Source organism: Lissotriton helveticus, chromosome 7, assembly GCF_964261635.1.
Source record: "Lissotriton helveticus chromosome 7, aLisHel1.1, whole genome shotgun sequence".
Taxonomy (NCBI): domain Eukaryota; kingdom Metazoa; phylum Chordata; class Amphibia; order Caudata; family Salamandridae; genus Lissotriton; species Lissotriton helveticus.
This window is the reverse complement of record NC_136068.1, coordinates 1,607,470,963-1,607,485,361: the sequence shown is the minus strand read 5'-3', so window position 1 is coordinate 1,607,485,361 and position 14,399 is coordinate 1,607,470,963. Positions and strand designations below refer to the sequence as shown.

At 46.1% G+C, this 14,399-nt stretch overlaps 2 protein-coding genes across 13 annotated transcripts in view; one reads left to right on the top strand and one right to left on the bottom strand.

The window, feature by feature from the left end:
• Positions 1-14,399, bottom strand: part of TBC1D17 (TBC1 domain family member 17) — a 738,599-nt gene that overhangs the window by 33,353 nt on the left and 690,847 nt on the right. Inside the window, exon 16 of the mRNA XM_078655234.1 lies at positions 8,581-8,667. Within this exon, the coding sequence (XP_078511360.1) occupies positions 8,581-8,667 (87 nt within the window). The remainder of the gene's footprint in view (positions 1-8,580; positions 8,668-14,399) is intronic.
• LOC144770585 (uncharacterized) overlaps positions 1-14,399 on the top strand; it is a 655,819-nt gene that overhangs the window by 232,087 nt on the left and 409,333 nt on the right. The gene's annotated exons all lie outside the window — the stretch shown is intronic.

Sequence of the window (14,399 nt, the reverse complement as noted above, 5' to 3'; positions counted from 1 at the left end):
GCACCGGGGGATAGGCTGACTCGAGGCCGAGGCGCCTACAGGCTTATTAGGCTTCTTTGCTGAACTGGAAAGCGGGGCATGGGAAGCAGTCTCTCGGTGTGCATCTGGGCCCGAAGGCGAGGGTGTGACCGAAGCCTTTTTTGGAGTGTGTCGAGGAAGGGTCGGGGTCGACGTGTGTACTTACGACCCTCTGTGCCAGAGTGATGTCCTCGACGTCTGAGTCGTCGGCCTCGGAGTCGCTGTCGGCGCCATGTTCTTGCTGTTGCTCTGGCACGTCGACGCCCTCTTGGAAAATGTTATCCGGGATTGAAGAAGACGAGCGAGCCATGGTTCTTCGAGCTAGTCAGTCCCGAATCGTCTTTTTGGAGCAGAAGGAGGCACAAGCGGAACAGTCTCTGACCTCGTGCTCCGGTGAGAGGCAAAGGGTTGCACACCTCATATAGATTGGTGTGGGGAAACTTCGACCCACATTGAGGACACTTCTTAAATGGCGTCCTTTCCATGAGCCAGAGAGTAAGGCCCAGATAGGCCCGAAGTCCTTCGTTGACGACGGAATCGAAGACTTCGAAGTCGTGAAGAGTCGCGTTGATTGGCAGCGCGATCGAGACAATACCGCCGAACTGGGCGAGGATTGCGCGCCGAAGGAAAATCGTTTCCAAACCGGAGCGCAGGAAACACATCTGAGCCCGATGGTGGAAAAAACCAATCTAAGGATGGAGCCGATGCCCATGCGCACTATTATCCAAAGGAAGAGTCACCTATCCCGTGACTTCCAAAGACTTTTCAGGACAAAAACAACTGCAAACATCCGGGCCCAACACAAGGTGGCGATCTAATGCACAGTGTGTAATCTGCAGCTCATATGCCTCGAACAAAGAATTCAGGTTGCCCTGTTCAATCTCCAGGCATGAAGGTATAAGCTCTGGAGGTGGGGGTGTAGAACCTGCTCCTGTGACTGCGAGAGGAGGTCTGCCCTGAGAGGGAGACGGAGCGGAGGGTGCAACGAGAGGTGAAGTAGGTCTGTATACCACACGCTTCTTGGCCAATCCGGGGCGATCAATATGACTTGGGCCCGGTGTTGGCAAATCTTCCTCAGAACCCGAGGAATCAAGGGTATGGGAGGAACTGCGTAAAGGAGTTGTGAGCTCCAACTCAACCGAAACGCGTCCCCAAAGCTCCCTGCAACGGATACTGGAGACTGCAGAATGATGGGCATTGAGCGTTCTCATGAGTGACAAACAGGTCCATCCGAGGGGTTCCCCACGTCCGAAAGATGTGGCGAACCACCCCTGGATGAAGCCTCCACTCGTGGTCGGCAGAGAACTCCCGACTGAGACTGTCAGCACGCACGTTCAGAACTCCGGCCAGATGATTTGCCATCAGACAAATCTGATGGTCCTCCTGAACCCAGGACCAGAAACGCAGAGCCTCTCTGCAGAGACGATGCTTGTTCACGTACCACATCGTGGTAGTGTTGTCAGTAAGGACTTGAACTGACTGACCGCGAAGGGAAGGGAGGAAGGCCTTGAGCGCCAAATGTATCGCCCGCAACTCTAGAAGGTTGATGTGGAATAACCTTTCCTCTGGAGACCAAAGACCCTTGATCTCCAGGTCCCCCAGATGAGCACCCCACCCTAGAGTGGATGCATCCGTTATCACTGTGGCAACCGATGGAGGAAGATGGAAGGGCTTTCCTTGAGACAGATTGCCCTCCACGCTCCACCAAGCCAGATCCGCTGCAGTGTCTCTGGAGATCTTGATCGACTCCCTGAGATCCCCATTGTGTTGAAACCACTGCCTGCGGAGGCATCACTGGAGTGCCCTCATATGCCAGCGTGCATGGTTGACCAGCAGAATGTAGGAAACAAACAGACCGAGCAGGCGAAGGACCTTCAGGACTGGAACAACCGCTCCATTGTAGAATAAAGGAATCATTTCCTGAATGTCGAGAATCCTTTGTGGAGACGGGAATGCTCGACACACAGTATTGTCCAGTACCGCCCCTATGAACAGGTTGCGCTGAGAGGTCACCAGGTGAGATTTGGGCAAGTTTCTCGAGAAACCCAATGTGTACAACAGCTGGGTTGTCACCTGTAGATGATGAAGCACCTTCTCTGGCGACTCCGCTTTGAGCAGCCAGTCGTCCAGATAGGGGAAAACTGGACTCCCCAACCTCCTGGGATGGGCTGCTACCACCACCATCAACTTGGTGAAGACTCGAGGTGCAGTTGTCAGTCAAACGGGAGAACCGCAAACTGATAGTATTGCGACCCTACCGTAAAACGGAGATACTTCCTGTACGACTTCAGGATAGGAATATGAAAATACGCATCCTGTAAGTCGAGGGACACCATCCAGTCATCCTGTTGCAGCATTTGAAGAACCTGCGCAAGGGTGAGCATCTTGAACCTCTCCTGCTTCAGAAAAAGGTTCAAGATCCTGAGATCCAGGATTGGACGTAACCTGGCATCCTTCTTGGGAATCAGGAAATACCGGGAGTAGCATCCCTGACCCCTCTCCCACTCCGGGACCACCTCTATCGCACCTTTCTTTAGCAATGTAAGGACTTCCTCCTGTAGAAGCAGAAGATGTTCCTCTGAACTTGCCCCTTGGCAAGGAGGGTAAGTTGGAGGAAATTCCCGAAAGGGAAGAGCCTACCCATTTTCCACAAGATTAGGAAACCAAAGGTCCTTAGTGACGGATTCCCAATCTTGAAGAAAATGGGTAAGCCGACCCCCCCACATGACCCACATGATCCAGGAGGGTGGATCTAGTGCTGCTTTGCTGAACCGGCAATATGAGGGGAGCTAGAGAAGGAGGAGCGCTGACGACCTCGAGGACGACCTCTGTTCTTGCCTCAGAGGATTCTGTTGTTGCTGCTGCTAAGACTGCTTGTAGGACAGAACGGACGACCTTCCAAAACCTCAAAACTTTCTGTACCCGGAGCCTATAGGCTGCGCCTGCAGGCTCAAAGATTTTGCAGTGGCTTTGCTGTCTTTGAACCTCTGCAAGGCTGCATCCGCCTTTTTACCAAACAGTCCAGAAGCATCAAAAGGGAGGTCAAGAAGAGTAGCCTGTACATCCAGAGTGAACTCCGAAACCGGAGACAAGCACTTCTCCACAGGCAACAGAAGAACTCATGATTCTAGCAACCGAGTCCACAGTGTCCAGACCACTCTGTATAACTTGGCGTGCAACCGCTTAAGTATCCGCCAAGACTACATTAAAATTCAGTCTGTCCTCTTCAGACAATTTTGGAACAATCTGCTTCGCTGAGTCCATAGGAGCATGTATGTAACGGCCCAATAGACAAGTGGCATTAGTGGACTTCAAGGCCATACTTTCTGACGAAAAGACGTTTTTAGCAGATTGTTCAAGTCTCTTAGAATCTCTGTTCCCAGGGACTAGAGGAAAAGCCCCAGAAGATTTTTTAGAGCAAGCAGCTTGCACCACAAGGCTCTCGGGAGAAGGATGAGATGTAAGGCAATCCGGGTCTCCTGGAGCCGCCCTGTACCACCTGGCGACAGACTTTGATACTGCTGGAGCTGAAAAGGGTTTACGCCAGACTTCCAACATTGGTTCACTGATATCATCATTAAAGGGCAATAATGGCTCAATCACAATGGAAGGAGAGTGCAGTACCTCAGTTAAAATGTCAGATTTAAACTCAGCAGTTGGAAGTTGCAGATCTAAAATCTCTGCTGCTTTTCTAATCACTGTGTGGTAAGGAGCCACATCTTTAGAAGGAGCATCCGTATTAGGAGAAAGTTCCCACTCCGGGGACGTATCTAGCCCACTAGCTTCCTTCAGCCCTTCATACTAGTCCTCTGACTCCTCAGCTCACCTTCCTCCATTTCTCCCTCTGCTTGATAGTGTTGTTCCTCCAAAACTCTCTGTGCCGCTCGCCTCGACCTCATCCTCGGAAAGTGGTGTCGGCGGCGCCAGACACGACTCCGACGGATCCGGAGCCGGCATCGAACTCGGATCCGGAGGCACAGCGTGAGTCGAACGAGGTCGAGCTGACGGCGCTGGAGATGAAGGATACGGCGTCGGTGTCCTCGGCGCCAGTAAATGCCAGGATGGAGCCGCTGGTAGAAACGACATAAAGGGAGCCTGAGCATAAGCCTGAGGAACTCCCAGGTTAAAGGCCATAGGACCCATGGGACACGAAGGCGCACCAGAGGGTACATAGCTCTAGTGAAGACTCCATACATTGCATTCAAGTAATGTGATGGATCCGTACAAGGGCCAGGGAAAGGTGGGCAGGCCCCCGGGACAGTCTCTGGCTGAGGCATTACCGGACTCGGGCCAGACACCGCCGATGGTGGAGCCAATGGAACCACTGATTCATCAGGGACCGGAACTTCATCCACCAGAACAGGAGAGTGAGCCGGCGTCGTAGAATGCGCCGGTGAAGCTTCAGGCGAAGCCGATCGAACAGGAGTACCTTGATTTGAGCCTGAAGGGGATAGAGAGACGAAGTGCTTACGACGTCGGGGATCCACAAAACCACGGAAAGTCCCAGAAAACCGTTAGCGTCAATGGCGCTAAAAAAAGGGAACTAACGTCATCACGCAGACGAGACTCTCTTATATCCCCAGTGACGTCAGCGAAGCCACGAGCAGAGCCATGCTATTGTGACGTCGTCCTCGTCGGCGTGGAGAACTACAAAAAATTTCCAATTACTGCTGGCGCAGGGGATTTTCGCAAGGTGAGGAATCCACTGGCAGATGTATCCATCAGAAGTTCGTCTTGACTGCCACTGTGGGTAGCTGAAGGTCCAAGACCTCAGCCACACTACGCACCACCATCATGAAAGAGGCTCCCCCTCCATAGTCATTGTAGGAGGAGCGACCCGGCCATTGTCGGGTGAGGTGTCCACCCCACTGGCCTCCTTTAGTTCCTCATACCAGTTGTCCTCATTCTCATTTAGGGGATTCTGGAATCTATAAGTATGCCCAGACCCCTCCCATTCGTCTTCCTCTCCAAGCCTTTCAAATGTAAAGCATGGTCCCGGTCGGCACTGGAACCAGTGTTGGGCGACACCCGCCTGGCTCCATATCAGAGTTGGGAGTGACGATGGGGATGGCGATGCCTTGGGGCATCAGCACTGGAGTGGGCACTGAGTAAGGTCTCGGTCTCACCGGCAGATCTGCTCCAAATCCAACATGGCATCCATGGGGCCCGACTGCCACGTAAGACAATCCTGCTGGCGAGAATCCAGTGGGGCCCCTCCTGAGCCCCTGGGGCCCAAAGGCGCTCAAGAGGGCCAGGTCGCCCAGGTGCACAGCCTCATTAAATTACTTAAATTGGGCAGGAGTTGGTCCAGGAAAGTCGAAGAAGTGCAAAGCAGTTCCTGACCCAGGCTTGTCAAAGCGCAAGACCTGGAATGCCGACACTCCTGAGTCTCGTCAGAATACTTTGAGTGCGACTACAATATTAGAGTGTGGCTCCGTGAACGGTCTTGGACCTTCCACGTGACCGTGATCTTGAGCTTCGCTGGGTAGTCTTGACGTTGGGCAGCGAGGAGCTTGAGAAGTTGCTTCCTCGGTGCCTTCGGATGCATGACGAGGCGGTCTTCGCAGGTCTTGGAATTGTGGTACCTCTCCAACTACCATAAACACACCAAGTGTCGGTCTGCCACAGACACTGCCTGTGACAGGCACCTCATTGTTTGAAACCAGACGCTTTCTTAGGGAACATCCTGTCACACCACGAGAGAAAGTCATTTAAAGTGCCTATATAGGTATAACGCACATCCCTTTTGGCGTGGATGATGCTGATGTAGAGCTAAACGATGCCACCTACCGGTGCCCAGGGGTACTGCCCACAGTCTGAGACTTGCGGATTATTCTACGGTAAGGAACCTGCAGCTAGAAGACTCTATCAGATAAGATTGGTAGAATTGCTATCTGGATCGATTGGAAAGATTGTTGTTTATCGTGAGGGTTAGCCCTTTGACAAGCCCTTGAAAAAAAAGGATTGTTGAGGAACTTTTTTGTCAGGAAGGCAAAGCCTAGAAAATGAGTCATGGCACAGCTGTTGTTAAACAAGGGAGGAGTCAATTTCCTCACTGAAGTAGTAGCAATCGAATGACATGTCCATTTGGGCCTCCTTCAACTTTCCTTAGAAACCGGCTGAATGCATCCAGGTGTGCTTGTGTAGATTGATTGCCTTGGCCAATTATCTCATAAGTGTGTTGGTTGAATCCAGGCCACATTTAAGAATCTGTTAGGAAGCATCCAAACCATTGCTTTGTATATCAAGATGGAGAAGGGGTTTTGCAAGTGGCCAGGAAGGCTTACTCTGGTCATTATTTCCAATTCCCATAAAGTGTTGGCATACTATCGAAAAAGCATGTGGCGCTGGCAGTGTGCATGCTAGCCTGAATCGAAAAGCTTTTTTCTGCATGGTCCAGACGACCAGTAGAAAAGGCCTTTAGGGTTAAACTTTACTCAAGGCCCCTGAACCACCAAGTGTTCTAAGGAAGGATGCCTCACCAAAAATTGTAAGATCGGAAGGCCTATGATGCTGTTCTATCTACCTGTGAACACTTCTTTAAATTACAAAATAGTTTCTGGGTCCACCAAAGATGGCTGCAGAATTTCAGAAAGGATATTAGATTTAGGTATGATAGTTGGTAAGGGCACACCTCTGCTGCGCTCCATACTACTGACATAAAAGAGAGATTTCCTCTGGAGCAAGGCCAGAATGGTAAGGAATCTTGCCTTCTCAATATGTATTAAGGCTACTGTATTTTGAAGACTTTGTTAAAAAACGAGCATCTGCGTAGTAAAGGGGTAGGGGGTAGGAGGTTGCTACCAAACAAATCAGTTCTATCCATAAGCCCACAATCCATAATGGGCATGTCTAAGGCATCAGAAACTAAATTAATGAGTGCCTCCATTTGAATGAATCTCTGAGAGTAGAGGCTCTGCTAGGGTTTGGACCCTCAAGGAGGCTCTAAGCTTTTTTTCTCACCAGTCACATAACGTCCGCTTAATTTGAGGGCTAAGACAGCACCAATAACAGCTACCATTGTGACACTGGAGAGAGCGCATTAAAATGTGCCAGAGGTAAATGGGATAGCGCTTTAATAGAGAAGGAGTTCCTCAGAAGTGGCTCCGAGGCACACAGTCAAATCGCCTGGGGATCGAAGCTAGCGGAATCACCAAAGCCTGCGCAGTGATGTGCATTAGTCTCGGAGATATTCAGTTCGACCTACTGAATAGTGTTTAACTCGAGAAGGTGGGTGGACAAAGCGGAACACTCTGGTATAAGCTTTATGAGAACAGAAATAGGCTCCAGAGAAGAGGGAAGAAGAAACCTCTGTTGAGGAACTTTGCCACCGAAACTTCGAATAGTTACAAGAGTGAGACCATTTCCACGACAAAGAGAAGGACTTCTTCCAGTGGTGGTTATTTTGTTTTTTGACAAGCAGATTGCTTGGGGGATCACTCCCTTATTTGAATAAGGATGTTAGGGACTGTTTTGGGGGGTGTCTTTTGGAGGCCCTCACTAAGAAGAGATTGGTCTCCCATCCCATGATGGCTTTCGGGTATATGGATATGCAGGAGATGTAGGATGAGGGTCTGTAGTAAGATCCCGGATGCCACATGCAGAAGTTGTGGGGATCCAAATAAGATGTGCTCTTTCAACACGTTAACAGGGTTTAAAGTATGGAGTTGACATTTGACCAATCGCAAAGGGAGATAAAGACAAAAAAATATCTTTTGACCAGGCGCAGAAAAACAAAGAATGATACCTGTGTGGCATGCAGTATGATTTGTAGGCTAATGACACCATGACTAGCTTTGTGTGCCACTACCTTGAAGCACTAAATTGGCATTGATGTGAACATTTTTCCCCAGATACAGTCTGGTGCCTGGAGGCTATTCGGAAATGGAGAAATCTAGCGGAACAGGTATACATCAGAAAAGTTTATTTGTTGTTGTTTTTTTACACGTGACCTTTCATCGTTCAATCGCTAGATAGCAGGAGTATGAAAAGTATGCAAAACTGTAACAGAAACATGCAGCAGAAGGAACCAATAAGCCAGACTGACCTGCAGCGGCACACAGTGTGTAACTGCAAATGCCATTATAGCCGTCAAAGGGTTCCAGTACTGGAATATGAGAGGGTGTGGGTAGGAGTGTGGTGGTAGAAGAACCTTGGTAGAGGGTTATACTACTTGCAAGTCTCTGGTTGGTGCAGATTAGGATTGAAGTACACTGAGAAGTAGTTTCCAGCCTTATGTTACTGATAGCTGGTAAGGTCACTGTTTTTCAACTTAAACAGCACTTCTAATGTCCCATCTTTCTTCAATTATATCGGTCACATGGAACCCATACACAATTCCCACTAGCAGAGAACCTGATGTACATGCTCTCAGTCCCGCCCATAAGAAGCGCTTCTCCATAATAGGTGAAAGCTCTCTGTGCTATGCTCAGAACGAATGTTTACAGGCTTTTCCATACCCACAAGTCTTGCAACTCTTGTAGTATCATCTGCAGTGTCAGCTGCGGGCAAATGCTGAAGGAGAAAGGAAGAGGACACGAGTGAAGCGAGCATGGCACTTACTTGACACTGTGCCAACTGCTGGTGCAGGCTTTCGGCCCGGCAGAGAATGTCCTCCACGCTCATCTTCATGGTCAGCTCATTAATGTGCTGCAGAGAAAAACGGGATTACTACTGGGAGGTGGGAAAGAGGCAGAGAATGCCATGGGATGGAACAAAGGAAAGAATCAACAGGAAGCACAGGAAGCTGCTGTGAGGGGCAGAGGGCAGAAAACAAAGGGCACATAAATCTAGTGTGTGGTGCACACTGACGACAACACAAGGGGCAAAGGATGAATAGGGCTGAGGGGGGAAAGATGAGAATGCACAGAGGACCTACACAGCTAAGGAGCAGTGTAGAGGGTAGGAAACACAAGGGGAAACAAAATGACTAGAGTGTGGACAACAGAGTAAAATCAACAGGAAGCAAAGATGACACGTAGGCTATATGGGCAACAGAAAGCAGCACGGAACAGCAGAGGTGTAGGGGAAGGGTGGACTTCAGATGGGTCAAAGAATGACAGAAGTGCAGAGCAGAGGGGCAAATAAACAGGACATAAAATGATAGCATTTGGGTAATATATACATTCTGGAAAAAAATAATCAACCATAACTATTGTTCTCCAGCACTAGTATTTTTTACATATTGACCTACCTTTGAATAACCAACATCATCAAGATATATATTTGTGTGATTCAACAAGTGGCATTCTCCTTGCTTTAGATACAGCTCCTAATGTTGGCCTTGATAGCAACAAAATCACCGCAAGAGCCACAATTCAAGTGGCTCAAGAACAATACCTTTCTTCCACAACAGGATTTCAAGTGTTCCAGAAGGGTGCAAGTGATCTCATGCATACAGCAAGGCAGCACTCTACTACCTGGACGAGCTACATCATGCAGAGCTCCTCCTAAATGTATTACTCAATCTGCAGCTTGGATGATCAACAACTGTAAAACATATTTGAAGAAGGACTTACATTATACCCTCCCTTAAAAAGCTAACACTCGAATGTCCCCTCTATAAACAGCACACCTCACATAAATAGCAAATGTCCTTAAATTCTCGTCATTACCTCTCCACATAATGGGATTGTGAGGCAAAACCAGGACTCTAACAAGCAGATCTACACTACTCTTCAAAATACCTCGGTCGTGGAAAATATCCACTGTTGACAATAGTCTCCTAGGAAATGTCCTAAGAATGTGAAATGCCCTTCCCACTCACATTAATCTTGCTCCCATCACTTGAAATGTTGGAATCGAAGATGAAGGGCCTTCTACTAAACCAGCATCACTCTCTTCTTCCTGATAGGTCTGTGGAAAGTTACATGCTGGTTGTGTTTAGGCTACCGTTTGTGTATATATTTTACTTTATTTTTATCCTCCTCCATGAACATCTTGACTTGTATATGCCTTTTTGTGCCCAACTGTATATACAGTATTATGCATGGACGAATACATTTATTTTTAATGTAGGTACACTGACACCGCTGTGGTAAAACGGACTGCCCCCCTCGGAGCCAGGAGCACTATATTAAAAACGAATCAATAAATAAGATACCCCATCCATATTGGCTGGTCTTTTTACTTCTTTCCTGAATCTTTAAAAACACATTTGCTCTTTAATGGATAGATCCATGTCATTCAACAGCAGGAAGCCCCGTGTGTTCAGTGTTAAACCTTCATGCTCCCTCAACATCCCCTCCTCTATTTTACTTGGAGAGGGCTAAAAAGCATAGGCATATGCTGGAGACAGGACAAAGATCGCAACAGTGCTGAGATCTGGTGATTATCCAGATAAGGAAACAGTCTCCTTATCCTCCAAAGATAGGAGCAGGTCCTGGTGACTGCCAAGATTTGTGGGTAGAATGGGTAGTTTGTGGCAGACATTAATGCTAAGGTTTGTCATCTTAACCTTTCCGTAGACTATATGGCAGGACGTTTTGTGAATTTTCAGATAAAAAACACACCTTGACATCTAGAACTGACTACAACAAGCACTGGCAATGCCAATAGGCCTGGTTTATAAATGAAAGTGTCTTTTGGGTCATTGATGGGTTTAGGTAATCAAATTGTTATCATAAATGCACTCTGTCACTCATCTTTGCACTCATGCATTCATGCGTCCATCTATCCAGTGATTCATTCTTGCAATCACCCTCTGTCATAACCACAATAAAACACATCCAATGTCAACATATGCCAGATTCATTATAAGAATACAAGTAGAAACACTATGGGCATATGCTTGCAATAAGAAAAGTAAATATAACTGCGGGTGTCCGTCTTGAGAGGTATTGTAAATAGTTTTGCATTGTTTTAAAATTACAGTGTGGCCTCAACATTTAGAGACAAAGTTTGTCCATCTTGGTATGATAAAACAACAGTACACTATGAACAGCAGCTTTCCACAATGTTCTCCGGGTTTGGAGGATGTGGATCATGGGATGTGCTGCACTCTGCAGATGAAGTGAACAAGGAAACAACTTGTTAGCACTGCATGGAGAGCTGTAGTACAAAAGGAGAAAACTGAAAACCTAATGGCTTAACTAGCCCTGACACTGAAGCATATTCATTTGCAGGTGAATGTGCATATTTGATGAGAGAATGCCATCATTCACAGGGCAAGGGAGACAATGACTAATATGAACTGAACCATTACTCCATGCAGTATGCTGTCATGGAAGGAAGAGGAATGCAAAAGACATTAACAGACAGACCAATGGCAGAAATATTGAAAGATCCTGGCAGAGAGCTAAGAAGAGATTCTAGCCAGAATGATTAGAGTGCCACTCTTCTCCCCTAGGGTTTGTCAGAGGCTATAACTAACATCAGAATCCTTCCTGACTGAGGCAATCTGTGACAGTTTATGTAAAAAACATACCCCTCTGTAGGCCTTAATACAGAGAAATAACAATCCACCCTTAAATGCCTATTGACTTTAACATACGCTTTTAACTATCAATATCAGACATATGGCATCGGAAATAATATTTCCTATTGAACAAATCAGGCCTCTAGCTGTTACCATTACCTTGTCACAATAACAAAGCGAAGCCTCTTGTACTGAGCTTATCACCCACAAGGCAACCATCAGACGGTTGTATGATGGAACAATGCAAGGAAATACTCTGCATGCTTTTAACATGCATTTTTTACCCCGCATTTTTTTTAGACTGGATATGCTTTTACAACCTATGCCTTTACCATGTATTGTTTATATATATAAACAATGTATGTGTGGGGGAGACCCCCCACACCCTCAAATGTACCTTAAATGCACGGTAAAAGCATACATTGTAAAAGCATATGCGTTCTGAAAACATACTCGGTAAAAAATGCTTGGTAAAAACTCAACGTGGTAAAAACCTTGTTGTAAAGGCTGTTTCCCCCATCAGACATACAGTCATAAAATGATATAGTTGGCAAAGCAGAATACAATTTCTCCGAAGAGGGCCTAACAAGGATCCTGCCTGTGCAAATCTTCTATATCCACGGTGTGTAGGAGGGGAGTAACCAGCGCCCAAACTCTTGCCCACTATGTTAATCTGTCAGATTCCATGTAACAAAATACCTATCTGTAAGCTAGATTACAGAGTAATAAAAAACTACCCTTAAACACCTATAGTCGTTAACATACGTTTTGCGCCATTAATATGTCAGTCCTACTGCCTTCATCGTAACTTTTCATCATACACAATCAGGCCTATATACTTTATCATTGAATACAACAAAGAAATAGGACAGCGAGCCATAGATATCGCACCTCCTTCTTGTCCACAATATATTCATAATATTTGTGTTAGTAAAAGATGTGTACATTCATTAAATACATCCGCTGCCCAAGAATGTGACCATATGGTCAGATATACTCAAACCACAACCAATGATGCACTGCAAAAATGTGAGTCCCAATCAAATTCTTAAGGCAACTTTCTCAATTCTTTTTAATTGTTTACACTTGTAAAAACACTCATTGGTTACAGCACAAAACAGCCAAAGCGTTTCGTCTAAATATTGGACGACTTCTGGGCAACATAAAATGTATTCAATGTGTTCATGGCCAATGGCCATTCAAAATCCATCCCTCGATAGGAAGAATTATCTCCAAATCCAGAGACTGAGAAAACCAGAATAGGACTTATTTTAATCAAAATGTCCGGGCCAATCCGCGCCCTGTAAATAGTGCTGTATGCCGCACTGAGTGGCCTTACAGGTCCACTTCTCCCGTCTCAATAAACATCAATAAAGAAAGACATTTTATGATTGACTTGTCACCAAACCAATTCAGAACTACTCTGCTGATGAGTCTTTCTGTAAGGCAACCATCAGGTATACTGTAATAAACTCAGTTGTCAAAATAATATAAAATGCCTAGTAATAGATGTTAATAGGGATTATTATTGAGCAAATCGTCTATGTTCATGAGAATGGTATGTGTCACAAACACCAAAACCGCTGCCTACTGCGCAATCTGTGAGATTCAATGTAAGAAATTACTGGCTTTAGCGCAGTGTAATAACAATCTAACCTTAACAACAATCCCTCTTAGTAGGGCCAAACAAAAATCATCACAGTGAAATTCTACTCCTAGGGTTCGTAAGAATGCGTGACCAACAGCAAAACTCTTGCCTACTATGGTAATCTTTGAGATTACATGCATCTAAATACCTTTCTTCGGCCTGTAATATAATGTGATAAAAATCCTATTGTAGAGGCATGTAGGCTTAAACATAGCATATCAAATTCAATATGCAAGGCCTCCTGCGTTCATCGTAACGTTTTCAGGCCTATAGCATACAAAATAGTTTTTTCCTAGCGAACTTATCAAGCCTCTGGTCGTTATCATTGGCTAGTCACCATAACAAACTCAGGCCTACTGAACAGAGAGAAAGCGTTCTCACAAGGCAACTATCAAGCATACAGTCATACAATTGTAAGCTTATTCAAAATTACAGTTGGCAAAGCAAAATACTAGCTCTACTAAGAGGACTTTACAAGGATTCTCACAGTGCATATCTTCCATACCCATCGTTTGTCAGAGGAGGTAACCAACACCGAAAGCATTGCCTCCTAATTTCGTCTGTGAGATTCCATGTAAAAACAAGCATTTGCAATGCAATAGGTCTCGCATTACTAAAAGTACGAGCCATTGGTGTTGCATTATTATTTGCAACGCCAAAAGCTCATACTTTCAGTAATGCAAGACCTAGTGCATTGCAAATGCTTGCGCAGTGAGCCAGGAACCAGCAGTGTATGTCTCAGTGCAGTACAGCAAACTGCTCCTAGAGGTCCCTAGTGAGCAAGGCACCAGCACCGCATGTCTAAGTGCAGTACTGCATGTCTAGGTGCAGTACTGCAAGCTGCTCCTAGAGGTCCCTAGTGAGCAAGGCACCAGCACTGCATGTCTACAAGTTGGACTTATTGGCATTATAAATGGTAATGTTCTTTACCTAGCTATGTTGCAGGGTGTAGTACCATATGTGGCCAAAAGAGGATTTCTTTTGGTTAGATATGGTACTGCACCCTGCAGAAGATATGGTAAATCCACCCTACTTATAATGCTTTGCACGCAAGACAGTACTACAAGTACATTCAAATAGCTATGTCCATATATACAATTAGTAGCTTTGAAATGTGACAAAATAATTATTAACTTAATTTCAGATTAGGTTGTACTTTGTGTGGAGCTGATGAAGGGAAATCTATAGACGTCCCATATAAATGTGAGATGTTCTAGTGAGTGAAGTAACCAATGCCAGCCTAGCTTAGGGCCAAGTGTATGCCCTGCAAGAAGCCTTTTAAGAAAACAGTTCCTTAAGGCTGTAATTTAAACCCAG